General features: G+C 35.7%; 1 protein-coding gene across 2 annotated transcripts in view; it reads right to left on the reverse strand.

Moving 5' to 3' along the window:
• LOC115450832 (folliculin-interacting protein 2) overlaps nt 1-17,446 on the reverse strand; it is a 42,710-nt gene that overhangs the window by 15,576 nt on the left and 9,688 nt on the right. For both annotated transcript variants that reach the window (XM_037443683.1, XM_037443684.1), the window contains exons 3-8: nt 12,808-12,920; nt 10,062-10,246; nt 6,865-6,978; nt 5,836-5,990; nt 1,427-1,542; nt 601-741 (exon numbers count right to left, since the gene is read on the reverse strand). In XM_037443683.1, coding sequence (XP_037299580.1) covers nt 601-741; nt 1,427-1,542; nt 5,836-5,990; nt 6,865-6,978; nt 10,062-10,246; nt 12,808-12,920 — 824 coding nt within the window. The remainder of the gene's footprint in view (nt 1-600; nt 742-1,426; nt 1,543-5,835; nt 5,991-6,864; nt 6,979-10,061; nt 10,247-12,807; nt 12,921-17,446) is intronic.

The following is a 17,446-nucleotide window of genomic DNA, read 5'->3' on the forward strand; positions in this document are numbered from 1 at the left end:
TATTATTATTATTATTATGCTACTACACAGACCTTTCCTATTTAAATTATACGTAACTAAAAAGTTTCTCTATAGTATAAGAATTACGAGTTAATTACACATAACATGAAAATATTAATTAAAGTATTATTAACCAGTGGCGGATGTCTTAAAAAAAACAAAATATACAATTAAGGTAATTAATGATAATTTTCCATTCATTACATGCGGTGTATTCTAGAATGTTTCTATCAGTTGTTGTGATAGCTTGTTAATTATTGTCTTGTTTACAACGTTGTGTGAGTTGTTTAAAAGGGATTAATACTCCGATAAGACTTGTTTTAGCACTCGCGCTACTTTAAGGGAACCCTAACACGGCACTAGGGAAGAACGGGCGGGGCTGTGCAGAGAAGTATTGCTAACAACGCAAACCTATCTCCCAATCAGTTAACGGGTTATAATTTACCTCGCTCGCCCTCCCCGTCCCCCATTTTATCTCCTTTAAGAACTGTAACGGTTCATTACCATTTTCAGATATAAAGAGTGAGTAAAACCAATAAATTGGTAAAAGTGCGAGGGACCGACTCCTTAAGGTTACTAAGTTGTGCACCACTTACTTACCATCTAGCGGCGTCTTCCGCGGCCTTGTACAGCGTGGACACGAACCCGCCGCTAGCGCCGGCCGCCAGAGTCGCCAATCGCAGCCGACACACCATCGCTTGCAGTTGGGGAGAGTGCTCCAGACATCGCCGCACGAGACTCCTAATAAAACCAAGTTACGTTAGCGTTCTCGTCCTTTGGGAATAGAAAGGGGCTCTCAAAATTATTAACTAATATCATCTCACTTGTGATTAATCATGTCATTCAATTTGCAGACTGGTGACGTGCATATCGTACTCGAATAGTTACAATTATTTCCATATATGCTTCGTTGCCTAACTTTGCTCCGATCGATAACCCTATTCCGTTCCTTAGTTCTACTTAGTTTGCTTGTTCTGCTCTGTTTAAATCTACTCCGCTTGTTAGCTCTAGTACAATTACTAGCTTTGTTTCCATTTCTAGATCTTCTTAGTCACCTACCTCTACTTCTCTAACTAGCTCTATTCAGTATTTTAATTCTGCTTATAATCTTTGTTCTGTCCAGTTTGCATTTATAAGTACACTTTATTTATTTCTATTGTTAAATTTATTTATCCAAGGCAATAAGAATAAATACGTTCAAAAAATAAGTACAACGAGTTTTATTCTCTGTACACTTCTAACAATTATTGTACGATAAAACATTACATAATATAATTTTATACGTACAAACTAATCAACACAATGCCTCAAAGCCCTTAAACAATAGTCCTACACCACTTAAATCTAAAGGGAATCATAAGCCGGTGGGAAGTGTCATAATAGACATTGCAAAGTAATAAATGGCAGGGCAAAGTTATGTACTCACATTTCAGCAGCGTCGTTGACAGTGATGAGCAGGGCCAAGCCCAGCTTGTTCTTCCGCTGCGACATCGTAGAAACGCCACTCGTCAGGCTGTCGCTTGTTGAACTGTTGCTGTATATCTGTGACGAATTTTATTAATAGTACACTTAATGACAGATATGCTTCTAATATTAGAGATTAAAAAATACTATTTTTGATTTTTATTGAGGTCCGAATCCACACACGACTAGACAATTGAAATCCAATAAATCTGTCCAAAAAATATGTATCGGAGGACACGGTTCTAAATTACTACTGGGTCACGACTGTTGGATAGCTACTGAGAAATAGGACAATACATCGATCAACTTGGCCAACAACTGGAGGGTCACTGATGGACGAGAAAAGTAACTAAAATTATTATTGAAACAACACTTCTTGTAATTATATATTAAGAAATACTTAACAACAGCCAAAAGTGTATCCAGAATTTGGAAGATTTCTGGATGTGTCGCGGACCAGTCAACTTTGGAAACCACTACTCTAATGAGTGGTAAGTACCTACCATTACTGGGTATTTAACATAGGTATTATGTACTAGTTCTACTCGTTACCTATCTTGTCTGACTTAGTATTAATACTACTCTATTTAAATTGTGGCTGAGCATTAATCTCAATAAAAAGTCGATCAAACATTGACGGTTGGTTAAACGAAAATCCTTTCACCAGTTCAGCGACAGACTAATCCAGTGCTGATGACGTCACGTCTGCATACGGGATCATTAGCGACAAAGCGTGATAATCAGGGTTGACAACATTATAATTTGGAGAATAATATACCATAACTTACCTGGTCTGGCTATTTCAAAATACTATACAATTTACGTTATTACATTCCATGATTTAAAAGTACAATAAGGAAGCCTTAGCTATTTAAATCTACCAATGAAGACCAAATTTAGACAATTTCAAACCTTATTTGCACTTAAATATTCGTGCCTTACAACCCTACTGACATTGGTATAAGATAATTATTAAAACGTCCGATAAGATACGATAACATCACTTTCTGTGCTCTATTGAATCAATGAGACGAGACGGCACGCAGGCCAATGGTTTCACTTCATGACGTACTTACACAATTAATCATAGGTCTCACGATTGGTAATGTTACCACATTGATTTTATCGGTTATTTATTTATTTACTTTGCGTTTTATCAATGGACTAGCTTTTACCTACGGCTACACCCGCGTGAAAAAGTTTTCTTCGGGATAAATATTTTCCCGGGATAAAAAGTTGCCTGTAGAACTCAGGAGTAATGTAGCTTCCTATTAGCAAAATAATTTTTAAAATAGATTTAGTAGTTCCTGTGATTAGCGCATTCAAACAAACAACCAAAAGGACAAACTCTTCAGCTTTATATATTAGTATAGAGTATAGATATTTTATTTATTTACATTGCGTCTTATCGATAGATTTTGCGAGTCCCTGAGATCTCTATATACCTCTTCGTAATATTAATCTTTTTGCCCTACCATGGTTCTTTTATTTGCTGTCAGTCCTCCTCTCTAGTTCGCTCTAGGACAATTTATCCTGTGTTATCTCATCTTGTAATTAGGCTTTCTTGAGGTCTCTTTACTTAAGGCTACCTGATGGACGCATTTGAGCATCTTCCTCTTTTCTCTTCTGGCAGGTTTAAGACAACTCCTTGTGATATTAAAAAAAAATTGCGTTAATTCCTAATAACTCTATTTCTTTCTATACTTTTGTTCTATATTTGTGGCAACAACATAGAACAATAATACTAATGCCTAAAGCTCCATAATGTTTTTAAATCATGCTCTTCATTAGTAGATACTTCAATCTGTTTATCTGATACTTTAACCTAATTTAGCGCTAAACAATTATCTTGTTTGCGTTTGTACACTACTTACTCGACTTATAATTTATGTTGTCAGATAGTATTATCTAGTTATTAATGATATTTTTTATGACTGGCATTCCCATAGTGAAAAAAGAACTTTATTTCGTTTGAGGGAAAGTATCTTATTCTTGAACAACATTTGTGTTTTTATTATTGAATATATGAATAAGCAGAAATTGTCTATTCCCTAACGAGGCTTACATAGTAACAAACGATTCAACACTTTATAAAAGATAAACTGCCAATGTCATAACAAACAATGTTGTTAGAGCAATTTAAAATTTACATTGATTACATACTGGAACATTCTCGAAGGGTGGAAAAACACCAATATTATTCACTAGTGTTTATACAATTCAAAGAGTTTTCTTTTGCTAACATACACATGTGAATCATGTGGTTCGTCTTCTTCATAAACACACTTTAAGTACGCGATAACAGCCTCTTATGTGTTAAACATACACTTGAGAAACTGAATCGCTAACTAAATTTTTAGTTGCGATTCCGTCCGCGGTAACGTAAATTCTCGATAAAAAATTAAAGATGCAATACTTTACGTAGGGACCGTGGAATAAACATCGCTTGTTTAGTGTTAATTACCATGGTAATAAGCACTTCGATCCTTATTGTCTTAAATAAATGCAGTTCATTTTAATAAGGAGCGTTTAAATATCGACAGTCCCTACGCAAAGTATTGAATCTATCGATACTATACGTAGGAACCGTCGAAATAACCGAAAGCACTTGAGGGTAATGTAGCATTCTACAACAGGAATAAATTTCTAATTCAAAATGGAATTCCGTAGCTTGATGTGTTCAAACCAATAAAGAAACTACAGCTTCATAATTTTAATCACAATATACACCTATAAGTGACGGTAGGTCTCTACCTACAAGGGCAAGGGTCAAGGTATTTCTGTTTACTCACCACCACTGTTATTTATAATTTTAAGTATCTATAATAAGTGTACGAGCATTGTATGTGTCAAACCACATTTTGAAAGACGTTTAAAATTACCTACTGACAGTAAATCCATTAGCCTAGTGAAATGGTGGGTAAAAGACCAACAACCACGATGTATGCTCAGTGTACTATGCTTTTTGCACATTCGACGAAGGGGAATAGTCAGTTAACAATACCCACGCAGCCAAAACTGGACTCAAATGTCAGCATGAATAGCAGACTTCTCTGCTTTCGGATTTTAGAGCTTTTAAGGTCCTTATGACGACTACCCAGTACTTTAATAGAGAGGGTATTAGTAAAATCAGAGCTATTGGCCTCACGGTATCCAAATTCCAACTCTTACGTCAAGAAAGGTTACTGGGGGATTTTAGATGATACACCGCTATCCAATTTTGACCGCGAACCCAGATTTCCCAAAGGAGAAAAAATAAGTACAATGCTCAGTACTATATGACACTTTCATAGGTATTGCATCGTGAACGGCTTTGCTTCTATATGTAGGCGAACACGGTTTAACCGACGAAAGATCCCATTTAATCCCATCAAAATCGTCATCGCAGCAACTCAGTCCCATTGCTGCTAACAACACGGTCTCTGTGGTCATAAAATATTCCGCAGACACAGAAGGTATAATAGTTTCAACTGATTCACCAAAACAGTCAAAAACTTCAACAGTTGAATTTGAACAGTTATCATAATTTAATAACCATGTTTCGATGCAATTACCATATCTCATTTTACTGTCATCGGCCAGATAACGGCTCACATGACCGCGCGATAGACGTGGTCAACCATGTGACAAACATCACGCGTTGATACTTCAACCGGCTTGTAAACAATAAGAGCGGACACAATGCACACGGATTAACGTAAGGCGTAGGGGATCAGTCATTCTTTCAAGTTTGTATACATATATATGTTATAAATTTCCGATGCTTTCTATGTGTAGTACTTTACAATGACCAAAGAGAAAGTACGTAATTATATTAATGCTTTCGCGGCAAAATCTTTGGAATTTTATAATATACTAGCGACCCGCCCCGGCTTCGCACGGGTACAATGCTGATACTAAATACACTACAGAAAAACTGTGAACGTTGTATATAAAAACATAGCGGCCCGCTCTGGCTTCGCACGGGTATAACATAACAAAATAACAGTATTTCTCCACTATTTAATGGATGTTATTATACATATAAACCTTGAATCACTCTATCTATTAAAAAAAAACGCATCAAAATCCGTTGCGTAGTTTTAAAGATTTAAGCATACAAAGGGACATAGGGGCAGAGAAAGCAAATTTGTTTTGTAGTGATATAGTACAGGAGGCAACAGAGGTAGTGGATTGGATGTTAGTAACCACCGTAATCTATAAACACGCACAATATTAGAATACTCTTCGATGTATAGCGGACCTTTGAGAAGACGATTAACGATATAACAGCAATTTCACCTGCATGCTACAAGTAACATTTTTTTCCTTAACACTGTCCTAATATCAAGACGTGGATTTTGTATTCTTCATAAAAGTGTAGTCACTGACCTGCGAATCACTACTGGTGCCATTACTAAAACTCGAAGGCACGCTGAGCAAGTTGGAACTTTGATGGCCGATGCTGAATTTTGTCGCCATGTTCTGGAACGTTCTCCTTTGCCAGCTGCCGTTGCTCGACGTACTCAACTTGCGACCAGGTGGATCTTAGTACAAAGTATTTAAAGTTTATTTCTATGTGCAGCTACACATGAGTATAAACCCACGTATTTTATGATGCATAAGACTTCGATATTTTCTTCACGACCTGTTCCACAACTTCTGAGTAAATGCTATTCGGCACATAAATATATAAGCCGACCAAATATAAAAGTTACACTCTAATCTATGTTCTCAAATAAATGGTAATAATATTAGTACTATTTACATTAGCTGTTTAATACGGTAACTCAAATAAAGTTTACTTGAAATCTGTAAAACAGGCCCTTAGTATTAAAATTTTATTTTCTCATATATCGAGGATATTTTATAATATGGATTCTTCGATGATACATGCAATTTGTGACTGGGGTCAAACCAGTATTATTAATAAAATATAAAAAATATCAAAAAGGTTAATAAATTCAAACTGTTGACATTTGTCGGGAACACTAAAACAGATCACATGACTGCTAAAACAAAAAACCCAATTATGATTGTAAAACCTAGTACACACAATTTAAATGTATTATTAGTTACCCGAAGCGAATAATGGTATGGTTATGTCAATTAAAAATTATCTAACTACATAATTGCCAATGACTTTTTGGCGAGACAGAATAACTGATGAGATCATGCTTTGAATAAGATGTCTAAATATACAAGCAGTTACGAAAGAAGAGCTAAAGATGTTATTTTAGAAATATTGTCTAAATTTTGTAAATACTTAAATAGACACGCTCAATTAGAATTAAACCATAGTCCTGACGTGAAAACATCGATGAACAATTGCCCCAACATCACGAATCCCTCAAAAAAGTGAAATATTTTTTTTAAAGACAATGTAGCATTACAAACTTATCATAACATTTAAAAACTTACAGTGAAAAGAGTAGAGATCATCTTGAATGTTGCATCCGTCCCAAGATTCAAACATGGAGAAGTAGTCGTATGTAGAACCGACGCTGCTGTACGGGGACTGATCACCGCAGAAACCTGCAACAATCAGTACATTACAACCTTCCATCAAATGTCATTATCATTTAAGTGCATTTGCCACAAGTTATATTATTAAAAGAAAGAAAGAGAAAGAAAGAAAGAAGTTTATTGTTGGAACAAAAATAAAAGATTAAAAACACAAAATCCTACATATCATAAACAATTATTGCACCAACAATGGGCCTCCCATTCAGCTCTGTGCTGCAATACCACCATATGTAATACAAAATAAAACATTTTGAGCTATTACGGACCGTGTTTATTTATTGAGTAATATTTGAAATCCACCATTTAAATGTTTGCCTTGAATTAAGACTTCACCCGGTGATAAGCCTTCTACCTTCTGGTCTCTCGAAATGATAATTGCCACGCAACTCGTGACTAACTTCTGGGGCTTTACCATCACCCTTAAAATCGGTAATGTTCCACCCAGCGACCGCGACATAGCAATCGCGAACTGTACCACGTCGTAATAAGGTTCACGATCGTATTGTTACTATGGCTCAGTTCAAATTAAATGGTTTTAAGAGATAGTAGCAAGTTTCGCTGGTGGTAAGACATATTTTATATCCGCCCGGATAGCGACCACCGTACACAAGCTGTTAAACCCGCCATACTAGCCCACGTAAGTTTGTCGCGTTCCTTATCAGCCTATATCGGTTCAAACAAGCCGGCATAATTGTGTCGACTGTCGAGGACTAATCATCTCTCGCCAATCGACATTCTATTCGATCCCACTCCACTTACCATCAAATGCAGTAGGGTCACTGTGCCGTGCTAGTAAAACAAAACTCCAAGTTGGCCAACATTATCCATACAATATTGGTATGATTATACAATTTGATCAGACGACGTAACGAGTTCACTCTACATGAACAAAGTAACAAGATATATGAGGCAAGTACGCTAGTAGCCCAGGATCATTGATTGCAACAGAATAGTATGCCATGTTCCTTATTCCTGTGATCTCAGTCTTCGTTGATAGGCGTAAGATTTTTTAAATGTCGTATTTTATTTTACTATATAGAAATTCTTGAAATAAATTTGGAACTGATGCTTCTTTAGACAAAAGGCAGGATATGCAACAACCCAGCCACCGCTCGAATTGAGTTATTATATTGCAAGCAACCTAACCTTAACCTAACCTAAGCTTAAGAGAATTGTGTAGGTACTGATATTATACCGTATTTGCTGGGGATGCAGCATATATTGTTTGGATTTTTTATGAAAGAAACCCTCATATACATTATATGAGGAAGCAACTCAGTAGTCTGTCTAAAATAAGCCTATTAAAGCAGAATCTTACAATACAGATATCAATTACATAGGTTTATAAGTGTAGATTTTTATTCCAAAGTGAATGGTTTCGTCACAATGAGGACAACGTTGACGCAACGCGCATTTTAATGGAATGAAAACTTTGCTGTTTGGTTACCGAGTGTGTGCCCACCCCTTTAGAAGAGACCGGATTGGCGGACAAAAACTGCTTTGCAAGCTCGTGATAAACACCGATCGGTCATATAATAAAAAAATTACATCAAAATCGGCGGAAAGCCCTGATTCCTATTCTTGAAGATTTTCCAAGACACCATTTTTCGTCTTTGTAAGGCTGCTTTGTCTGTTTCGCGACTCCTACTCGGCCTAATGCTATTTGGTAGTGTTATCATCCTCTAGGCGAGCTACTCGTCTCGTCATTCAGTTAAGCAAGTCGTGTCATTATAAGTACAGTGCGACAACTATTTGCAAACACAAGGATCGAGTGCATTTGCCAAACTGTCGATGCGCACTGGCAGCTCTGTTGGGACCTCGTCATCCAACTTACGAAATCGCAATCACGTGACCAATATCGAGTGTCACACGCGAATATGTTATCACTTGGTTCTTCATTTGCAAAATACAAAGAACCAAGGATACATACATTAAACCGATCAGACTGTATGCGTACACGCATTGATAACCTGCAAAGTTTGAGCCGGACCCAAAATTCGCATGTTCCGTATCCTAATTCGCTGTAATGATATGTATTCTCTTAATATCTCAACCCGCTATATATTAATCTAAAAGATGAAGCCCTTCAATATCTTTACAACCAAATAGACCCGACGCCACGGCGTAGGCATAACGTAAGTAATATGGTGCTGTTGATATTACTTTTATTTTATATTTAAAAAAGAAATATATACAATTTAATTTTAATTCAGCTTAATGACTATGAGAATCATCATCATTATCATCATCAGCCCTGTATTATACATATACTGTCCCACTGCTGGCACGGGCCTTCTCGGCTAGTAAGAGGGGATTAGACTTAGGGGATTAGACTATGAGAATATAGCTCCTATATTAGAAAAACGTCTGCCCATAAATAAAACATAAAATATTTAATAACTGAATGCTAACTCATTTGCCAGTACGTTAATTTTAAGCCTACGAGGGAGCAATACTTATTCAGGTGAACGAAATCTTTTATGGGTGAGAATCATACCACACGTGAAAGTCGGCGATCGCGTAATTCGCGACATTGCACAGCAAGAAGACTTTGTACTTTGCAAATTCTTGCAAAACGCACGTTTGAACAAACAATGTTATATAAAATCCACTTAGCTTGTCGTAATCTCTCGAACGTAATGACTCCTTGTTGGTTCTTATTGTACGTTTAATTATTGTATTCAGTATCCGATTATTAGTTCGTACCACAAAGCTTACGATAACATATTTTGTTTCTTCCACACTGTGATGCGAATAAGCGTCTTTACATTCGATCCGACCAAACCGACATTTTTATCGGTACGATAAAAGTATTTTACGAGATTCAAGTCGAATGCATTAAGCCATTTGCTAATAGCAGTGTTCAAATAAGTAATTAAATAAAACTGTCGGAAGTGACACATTTATTAATATAATATTTACGCATGAGATGAATTCGAAATCTTTATTAATTCAGGCTCTGGTTATTTCCGTTTTACCACCATTTATTGTAGTAGGTAGCGGTACGGCTGTCCATACAGCTACGTCTATGGGAGACAGTTCACATACATATATCACGAAGCCGTCAAATTATCTTCTAAAACACGACTTACCTGAATCTCCCCTATCCAGCGAGAAGCTGAGCGACACGCCCTCTTCCCTCAAGAGAGGGACGTTCAAGGGCTGCGAGCCGTTGCGAAGGTCGCCACAACTGCTCGCGTCTCGTCGCTCCGTCTTGCGCTCCACACGGCTGATGCGCCGTGACGTCGGCACGCAGAAGATCTTCGTGCACATCAATCTACGCCAAAGAAATGGTGGTAAAAACTCCAATAATATACGGTGGGGTTCAATTCACTGTTTTCCCGAAACGTACGTTACGTTAGTAAATAAAACAATCAGGAAAGTCACACGTTTTCTGTGATGTGAAATTTACTTCTTGTCGTCGTTATTTTTATTTATTTTTTCTTGTAAGTTTATTGAATGAAGTTGACTGAGTACATACGTTTAGAGAAAACAGTGAATTTTATTTCAAAAAATATCCTTCTAAAAATATGATAACACCCTTGCAGCCCAACACATTAATACAAGATAAATGGGTCAGGCTGGGAAGGTATTTAGATATGTTTTTTAAAGTTAATGTTGTAACTGCTGAACGGATTTGTACGAAATTTGCCAAAAAAAAAAAATAGATCGTATCCAGGATAAATATATAGGCTACTTTTTAAATCGGAAAAAGTCTTACAGAGAACGGAGCCGCAAGTAACACCCAGTGATGCATACTTATTACCTACCTAGTTTAATTACATAGTAATTTAAATGAATATAATGCACTTTGTTTCTTTTAAAACTCATACCGTCTTATTACAAAAAGCGAAATAAACCTTAGCTTAAACCTGTACTAACAAAACCAGGCTTATCTGGGAAACCACGGTTTAAATTTGTCCGTATTACAAAACTCATAAAAACCGTAGACTTCTTAGTACCGCCATTTGAACCATGGCCTATATATAAACCACAGACAAATACAAACAACATTCGTTCAACACGATATCATTTAATCGCAACGTCCCGTATACCCAAAAAAGAAAATGTTTTCATACAATATTAATGATTAAATAATGTTTAGGAGTATTAAAAATATTAAGACTTGGTTATTTTGCTCCAAGATCAACAATAGTTGTCACTTCGATTGCAGTTTTGTTTAGGTTTCAAGTTTTGAGTAATGTTATATTAGCTGGTAATACATCAAAATGCGTGTTACGAAACGTAAGGTTCCCGCGTGTTATGTGAAACCATAACATTAAACAAAACTATTGCGGTGAGCTTTGAAATTTATTATCAGTGTCTTATTGTATAGAACAATTGACTCTTTGTAATATTGGGATGAATCAACGAAAAAAAAAAGATCCGAAAATTGGAGTACTGAGTCGAGTCTATTGAGTCGGCGTGGCGTTTCCAGTAGCTCAACGGCTTCAATATCCTCAATATCGACTGAATCTACCACGTTAATATCCATTTTCTATAAAAAATAACACAAGGCAATGAAACAGACGCCAATTTAAGAGATAATCTGACAAATGATTTGAAATTTGATTTGACATTTACGATTTAAACCATCGTCGAACCAGGGGTCGCCGAGGTTTAGCATTAGACCATCAAATAGTCTATGGTTTATCGTTAAACCACTTTTTGTAATACCATTTTTGTATAAACCGTACTTTGCATAGGTTTAAACCAGAGTTTTTAGTTAAACCTCGTTTTGTAATAAGACGGATAATGGCTAATGAACTTTCATTCAACCGATCCAAATCGATTGAGTAATTTTGGACATTACTACACTCCTATACTTATATACAGGACCTTTTTAGGGGCAAAAGAGATTTCGGGAATAAAAAAAAATTACAATTAAAAAAAACAGGAAAGAAGGGGGGAGGGTACGAAAATTATGGATTAATACAACTTTTGAGAATTAGCGCGCCCCCTAAAAAGGAGTGACAAAAAAGGTCTGCTTAAAGATTATAATAGTCCTTTGTCGAGTCATGTATAGTCAAGGTCCAGGCACAAATATATTCGCACATTGTAGTGCTCATTTAAAGCTTATTTATTTCGCTTCATCTGTATGACTCACCTTTATATTATAACATATTCGCCTTGAAATGTTTTAGGCATCTAGCAAAACTCATTTCGAGTATGACGAATTTTCTCAGTCATCTTCTGAGCACACATATATAACATGATCGCGGCATTGTCTGCACCAGACAAAATACATTCAGAATAATACATTCTGCCAAAAGACTACTTATAAATTTAAAAGGTGACAAGTGTGAATAAAACTATTTGACATTGAAAAAACGAATAAGAGTCACTATTTTATTTATTTTTAGTATATCTTTAACTAACCAATTCTAAAATTAGAATTTCTATACATTTTGGAAACAACGACGTCATTGTTGCTAACACGTAACTTGTGAATACAATAACATATTTTATAATCTGTGCTAGAAGAAGAATATCATAAAGTTGAAAAGTTTGTGAGTTTGTAGGAGCTAATATTTGGGAACTACTGAACCGATTTTAGACATTATTTTACTAATAGTACTTTATTTTACTTTTAATCACGGAAAACTTATTCAAGCGCGCGGGCCACGGGCAACAATTATATTGAACTAGCTTTTCTGTGGTACATACTTTCCCGGGATGGAAAGTAGCCTATAACCTTCCCAGGGTTTTAAACTATCTCCATACCAAATTTCATAAAAATCCGTTCAGTAGATTTTGAGAAAATCGATAACATACAGACAGAAAATGGCACCTAGTTTTATAATATGTATATTGTAGATATGAGTAGATATTAGTTACCTTCTCGGCTCGTCCATGATGTGAATCTTCAAGGAAACGCTCTTGTAGTTCATGGCGACCGCGCCGAATATCATCTCGCCGAGAACCGTCGCGTCCTCCGACGCCCCTTTGTACTGTAGGCAAAATAGTTCTAATTATAATCGAGCACGGGAAAGGCTTATGGGGATGAAACTTTCGAGGCAGTCTAGACTGATACAGAGCGCTCTGAAATTAGGAAATCGTCAAGACCAATTATGTATAGCGAAGAATTCATTTATTATGAATTTCGGAAGTATTATCTCCAACTCTCATGAAATCTCATTTCTGGAAAAACGTCTCTACCGCCTGTTGTCCTACCTTCATATTATACGCGTAAAGCTTAACTAAAAAATATCTTTCTTTTTGTGAAGTAAAGTACCTAAGTCCCTTTTTTATTTTTGTGGAGAGAAAAGAGAACATTGGTTAGGGCACAAAAGCCTATAGGCAATTTGAAGATTTGAATTTATTTAGTTACTTAAGTGGCTGACTGTACAGTGGGCGACTTGAATAAAAAAGCACAAAAACATTATATCTGCCTCAAGATTTATTGCTCTTACGTAGTCGTGTGTTATGGAAGAAAAGTCAACGATCTATTAAAAACTTTTCATATTAACGCTTGGACCCAATTTCCCTTATCACACTCAACTTGAAGACAAATTTAGCACTTGCAAGAACATCTCGAACTCAAACCCGTGTTACCATAGTAACAGCTAAGTAATGTACTCAACAATGGTACTAGCACAGCGTAGTCTTACTTTTTAATTATAACTAAATACTGACCGATAGAGGTTACGAACCCTGGACCTCAGAGCGGTAGTCAATAAGTATACCACGCACGCAATACTACTACACCACCGAGGTAATCCGAGTTCCCAATACCTATTCGCACGGCAACGCATCCATTTTTATGAAAGAGCCTTCATAGGCGATAGTGATCACTTAGACATTTGCACGTTTACCTATCTTTTTCTATATATTTTTTTTATGTATTAGCGGTAAATTCTACTATGATCAACGGTAAACATAATTACAATGATGACAACTATAATTGAACCGTAGTGTATAAGTAATAGCTTGCATATTACCTTAACCATTAATAAAATCGTGCGGTAATTACTAGAAACATGACTAATTGCGCCGTAGAACGTAGTATGTGACGTCAATATTAAGTCAACGTCTTTGGCAAACTTAAATTAACGCATGCCAACGCTAACTATAATTTAAATACTTTATTATAACAATATAAATCTTGTTAAATAACACGAAGAAACTATTAAAATAAACGGTGTAGTTTGCAATTTCTTTAACGTAAACATAATTTCACGCTTGTATCAAAAGGACAGGTAGAAACAAACAAAAAACAAAAAGTATACAAATTAACCCACGAAATGCCACCGATGTATCATTTTAATTCAGACTCCCTAGTTTGAATAATAATAATATAATCGGTTTACTATATCGCCGGCAAAATTTGTAGATAAATTATAAGAAATAAATTCCGTCCTCTTATAAAATACAATAAATAATAGGCACCTTAACACTCTATGTACTCACATCGTTAGCAATTACGATGCCGCGCCGGTGCAATAACCTTCATTGTCCTAATTCGTCTACGCAATACATCCATTCTCTCCGATAAGTGGAGTCAATATGTTTCCATCGGATTGTTTGTGTGCTTAGACAATGACGCTACACGGCCTACTTTAATAGCATGATTAAGATAATTATATCAAATTTACTTAGCGGCGAAGGGTACACAGGACCTAACGATGATTATCTAGGTACTGAGGTTAGATAGGTCTCTCTAGGTATTATAGAGACTGAAAATCGTTGACTTATAGGGACTGAAAAGGGTTGCTTACTCTGAAACCACCTATGCATTCATCTTGTCATTTTATAGGAAAAAATATTAGGTTTCTCAATTGCAAACGTCTCACACCAGTACATCCATCTTAACGGCTGACGTGCATAGCATAACATGGTTCGTATAAATAGAACCATTCTTTATGTTGAAAACTTCAACCATATTATCGTGTAGATCGAACATTTTGAAAATGGCCTTAATTTCATTTTCGCAGACCCGCTTTAAATTTATTTCTTGCCAGTACGGGTCTATTGCAAACTGCCAATTACCAGTATTGACTAGGTTTTGCTTGCGGTTCCAACCTCGCGAAAAACTTTTTCCGATAATATTACTCTGGGTATTTTCCGGGATAAAAGTAGCTTCAATATTAATTCAGTACATGGTCCATCAGTAAGGGAATATTCATCCGAATCCGTTCAGTGGTATCTAAATTTACTTCTCACATCTAAACACCTTAAGAAACTCCTTCTTCCTATTACTTATCACCCTAATAACATTATTCTTTATTGGTTAATCAAATCTGTTCCTCAAACTTCAAACCTTCATAATGCTGTTGGAAACAATGGAATTTTAACTTTATTTATTCAAGGAAAGTCCGTTGGATTGACGTCATCACTCAAGGGAATTTACAATCAGCCACGCCAATAGGTACACGCAAAAGTAAAAGTTATTGATCACGATAAGGTTTCAATAGCGCCTTAGCATGACTACCGATCATAAATTCCAGACCAAAGTTAACGACACAGCCTTGGTATTAAACTACAAAAGTCGTTGAACTTGATACGGTCATAAATTGGTAAAAATTACTACTAGCATAAAAAGAATTAGCATTTCTGGGGCGATCAGATTTGAGATATTCCCTCAGCTTTCCAATAAACGTATAGTTTAAAGACATTGTAGTGAAAGTCAACAAATCAGTGGTGAATCAGAATTTCCCTGTACAACTATTTGTAAAGCCTAAACCGCCAGACACACCATTAAGTATTAAGCATCAAATACAAAAGTACATAAATATACGAACGCGGGACTTTTAATAAAGTTCTAGATCAATATTCTGACATTCACGTGTTCTGACGCGTGATCATTTACCTGATTTAGCTGGGGTCGTGAAACAATGTTTCGTAAAATGGCTTCCTAGGTACAGGAAAATTGGATTTGGAAATACTCGCGATAACGAACGCCAAGCTCTTTGGAAATTAAATTGTATATAAAGCCACATAATCGAGTTTATTAAAAAAAATGTGTGAAAAACCTAGTGGTTTTCTTAACGTTTGTTTCAAAAGTAAAATCAAATTGCTTGATAAATAAGACTAAAAAAAACAATTCCGACAGAAAAAATAAACATTTTAAGAAAACATAATAGTAAAATAGAAATAACGTTTAACTTCTGACGCTATGTGCTAAAAATAATGTTACACACATTATCGGTCCGAGAAAAGGGCAAGTTAAAGTTACGACCTTTCAAAGAGATTGCGGATACATCAATCAGAGTTGATGATGTACAAAACAATTGGACAGCAAACAACGTACGCCCAAATACGTCATCTGGTTCTAATAATATGCCTCCTATATAGCTTGTTACGCCCACGGCTCTTGACGAAATGAGAAAAAATCTACAACAAAGTTGACATTTGGTGAATTGGATGTCATACGTTGATGGACTGGATGCCAAGCAATAAAGAACTAGCATACAGAATCATTCGCGAAATCATCAGTAATATGGAACACCACTTGGCTGATTTACTCTAATGCAGAATGTTTTAATGAAGACCATCAGTCATCACCAATATACAAGAAAAAAAATTACATGTTAAAGAATTCCATAGGGCCTGATCCTGATTTTGATTTGTCAATTTTTAAAAAAAATTCCATTGATTACTTTCGTTAAAAGAAACGCTACAACCTTCCACGAGTCTAATCGCAAAAATCAAATGCAGAAAAAAAGATATCAAAACTATAAATCGGTTACCTGTTGGATATTATTATATCCAACAGGTAACTGATAATATGATACGTCTTATCTCAGTTCTAGGTCTCCAACAATACTCTTTAGTCTCTTAATATCGACACAAATCGCCAATCGTCTCTTGTTTATTTTCTTGCCACATTAAATTGATTTAGAGCTTCGTGTATAAGAGGCAGCACTTGAAGTGAACAGCTTGTCCTTGATAATACCCATACTTTTTTTGCTAAACTTTAAAGGAAATGTCACCTAACCAATTGTTAAAAACAAATCACAATATGACTTAACACAATTTATTCGTAATGAAAATAGAAGTGTCTGATAAAAAACAACAGAATTTCGTAGTCACATGTTTGAAAAAACAAGTACCCACTCAAACACTTCGTATGCATCTAAAGGACCTCAAGTGTTTTCAAAGATCCTTGTTAATAATCGTGTAGGCAACAAAAAAACAATCACACTATAATTAAATTATTAATTTTGTTAGGAAAAATTACTTGGTAAGTATATTTTCGAAACGGTATTTAATAACTAAACTAATAGATACAAAACAACGCCTGGATTGGGTTACATCATTCTGAACAAGCATAACTACAAAATAAATATACCTACGACACATCGATAAACTGAACTTATTATTAAATTATCACGTGAGGAACACCGCTATCAAACACAGCTGTTTTAAATATAAACACACTGTCACGTGACGGCGGTAGTGAACTAAAAATAGTACAAAAATATATTCATAAACTAATAAATAACTGCGTGGGTGTTGCTAAAGTAGCCATTATAAT

This window comes from Manduca sexta, chromosome 26 (assembly GCF_014839805.1).
Source record: "Manduca sexta isolate Smith_Timp_Sample1 chromosome 26, JHU_Msex_v1.0, whole genome shotgun sequence".
NCBI classification, from domain to species: Eukaryota; Metazoa; Arthropoda; class Insecta; order Lepidoptera; family Sphingidae; genus Manduca; species Manduca sexta.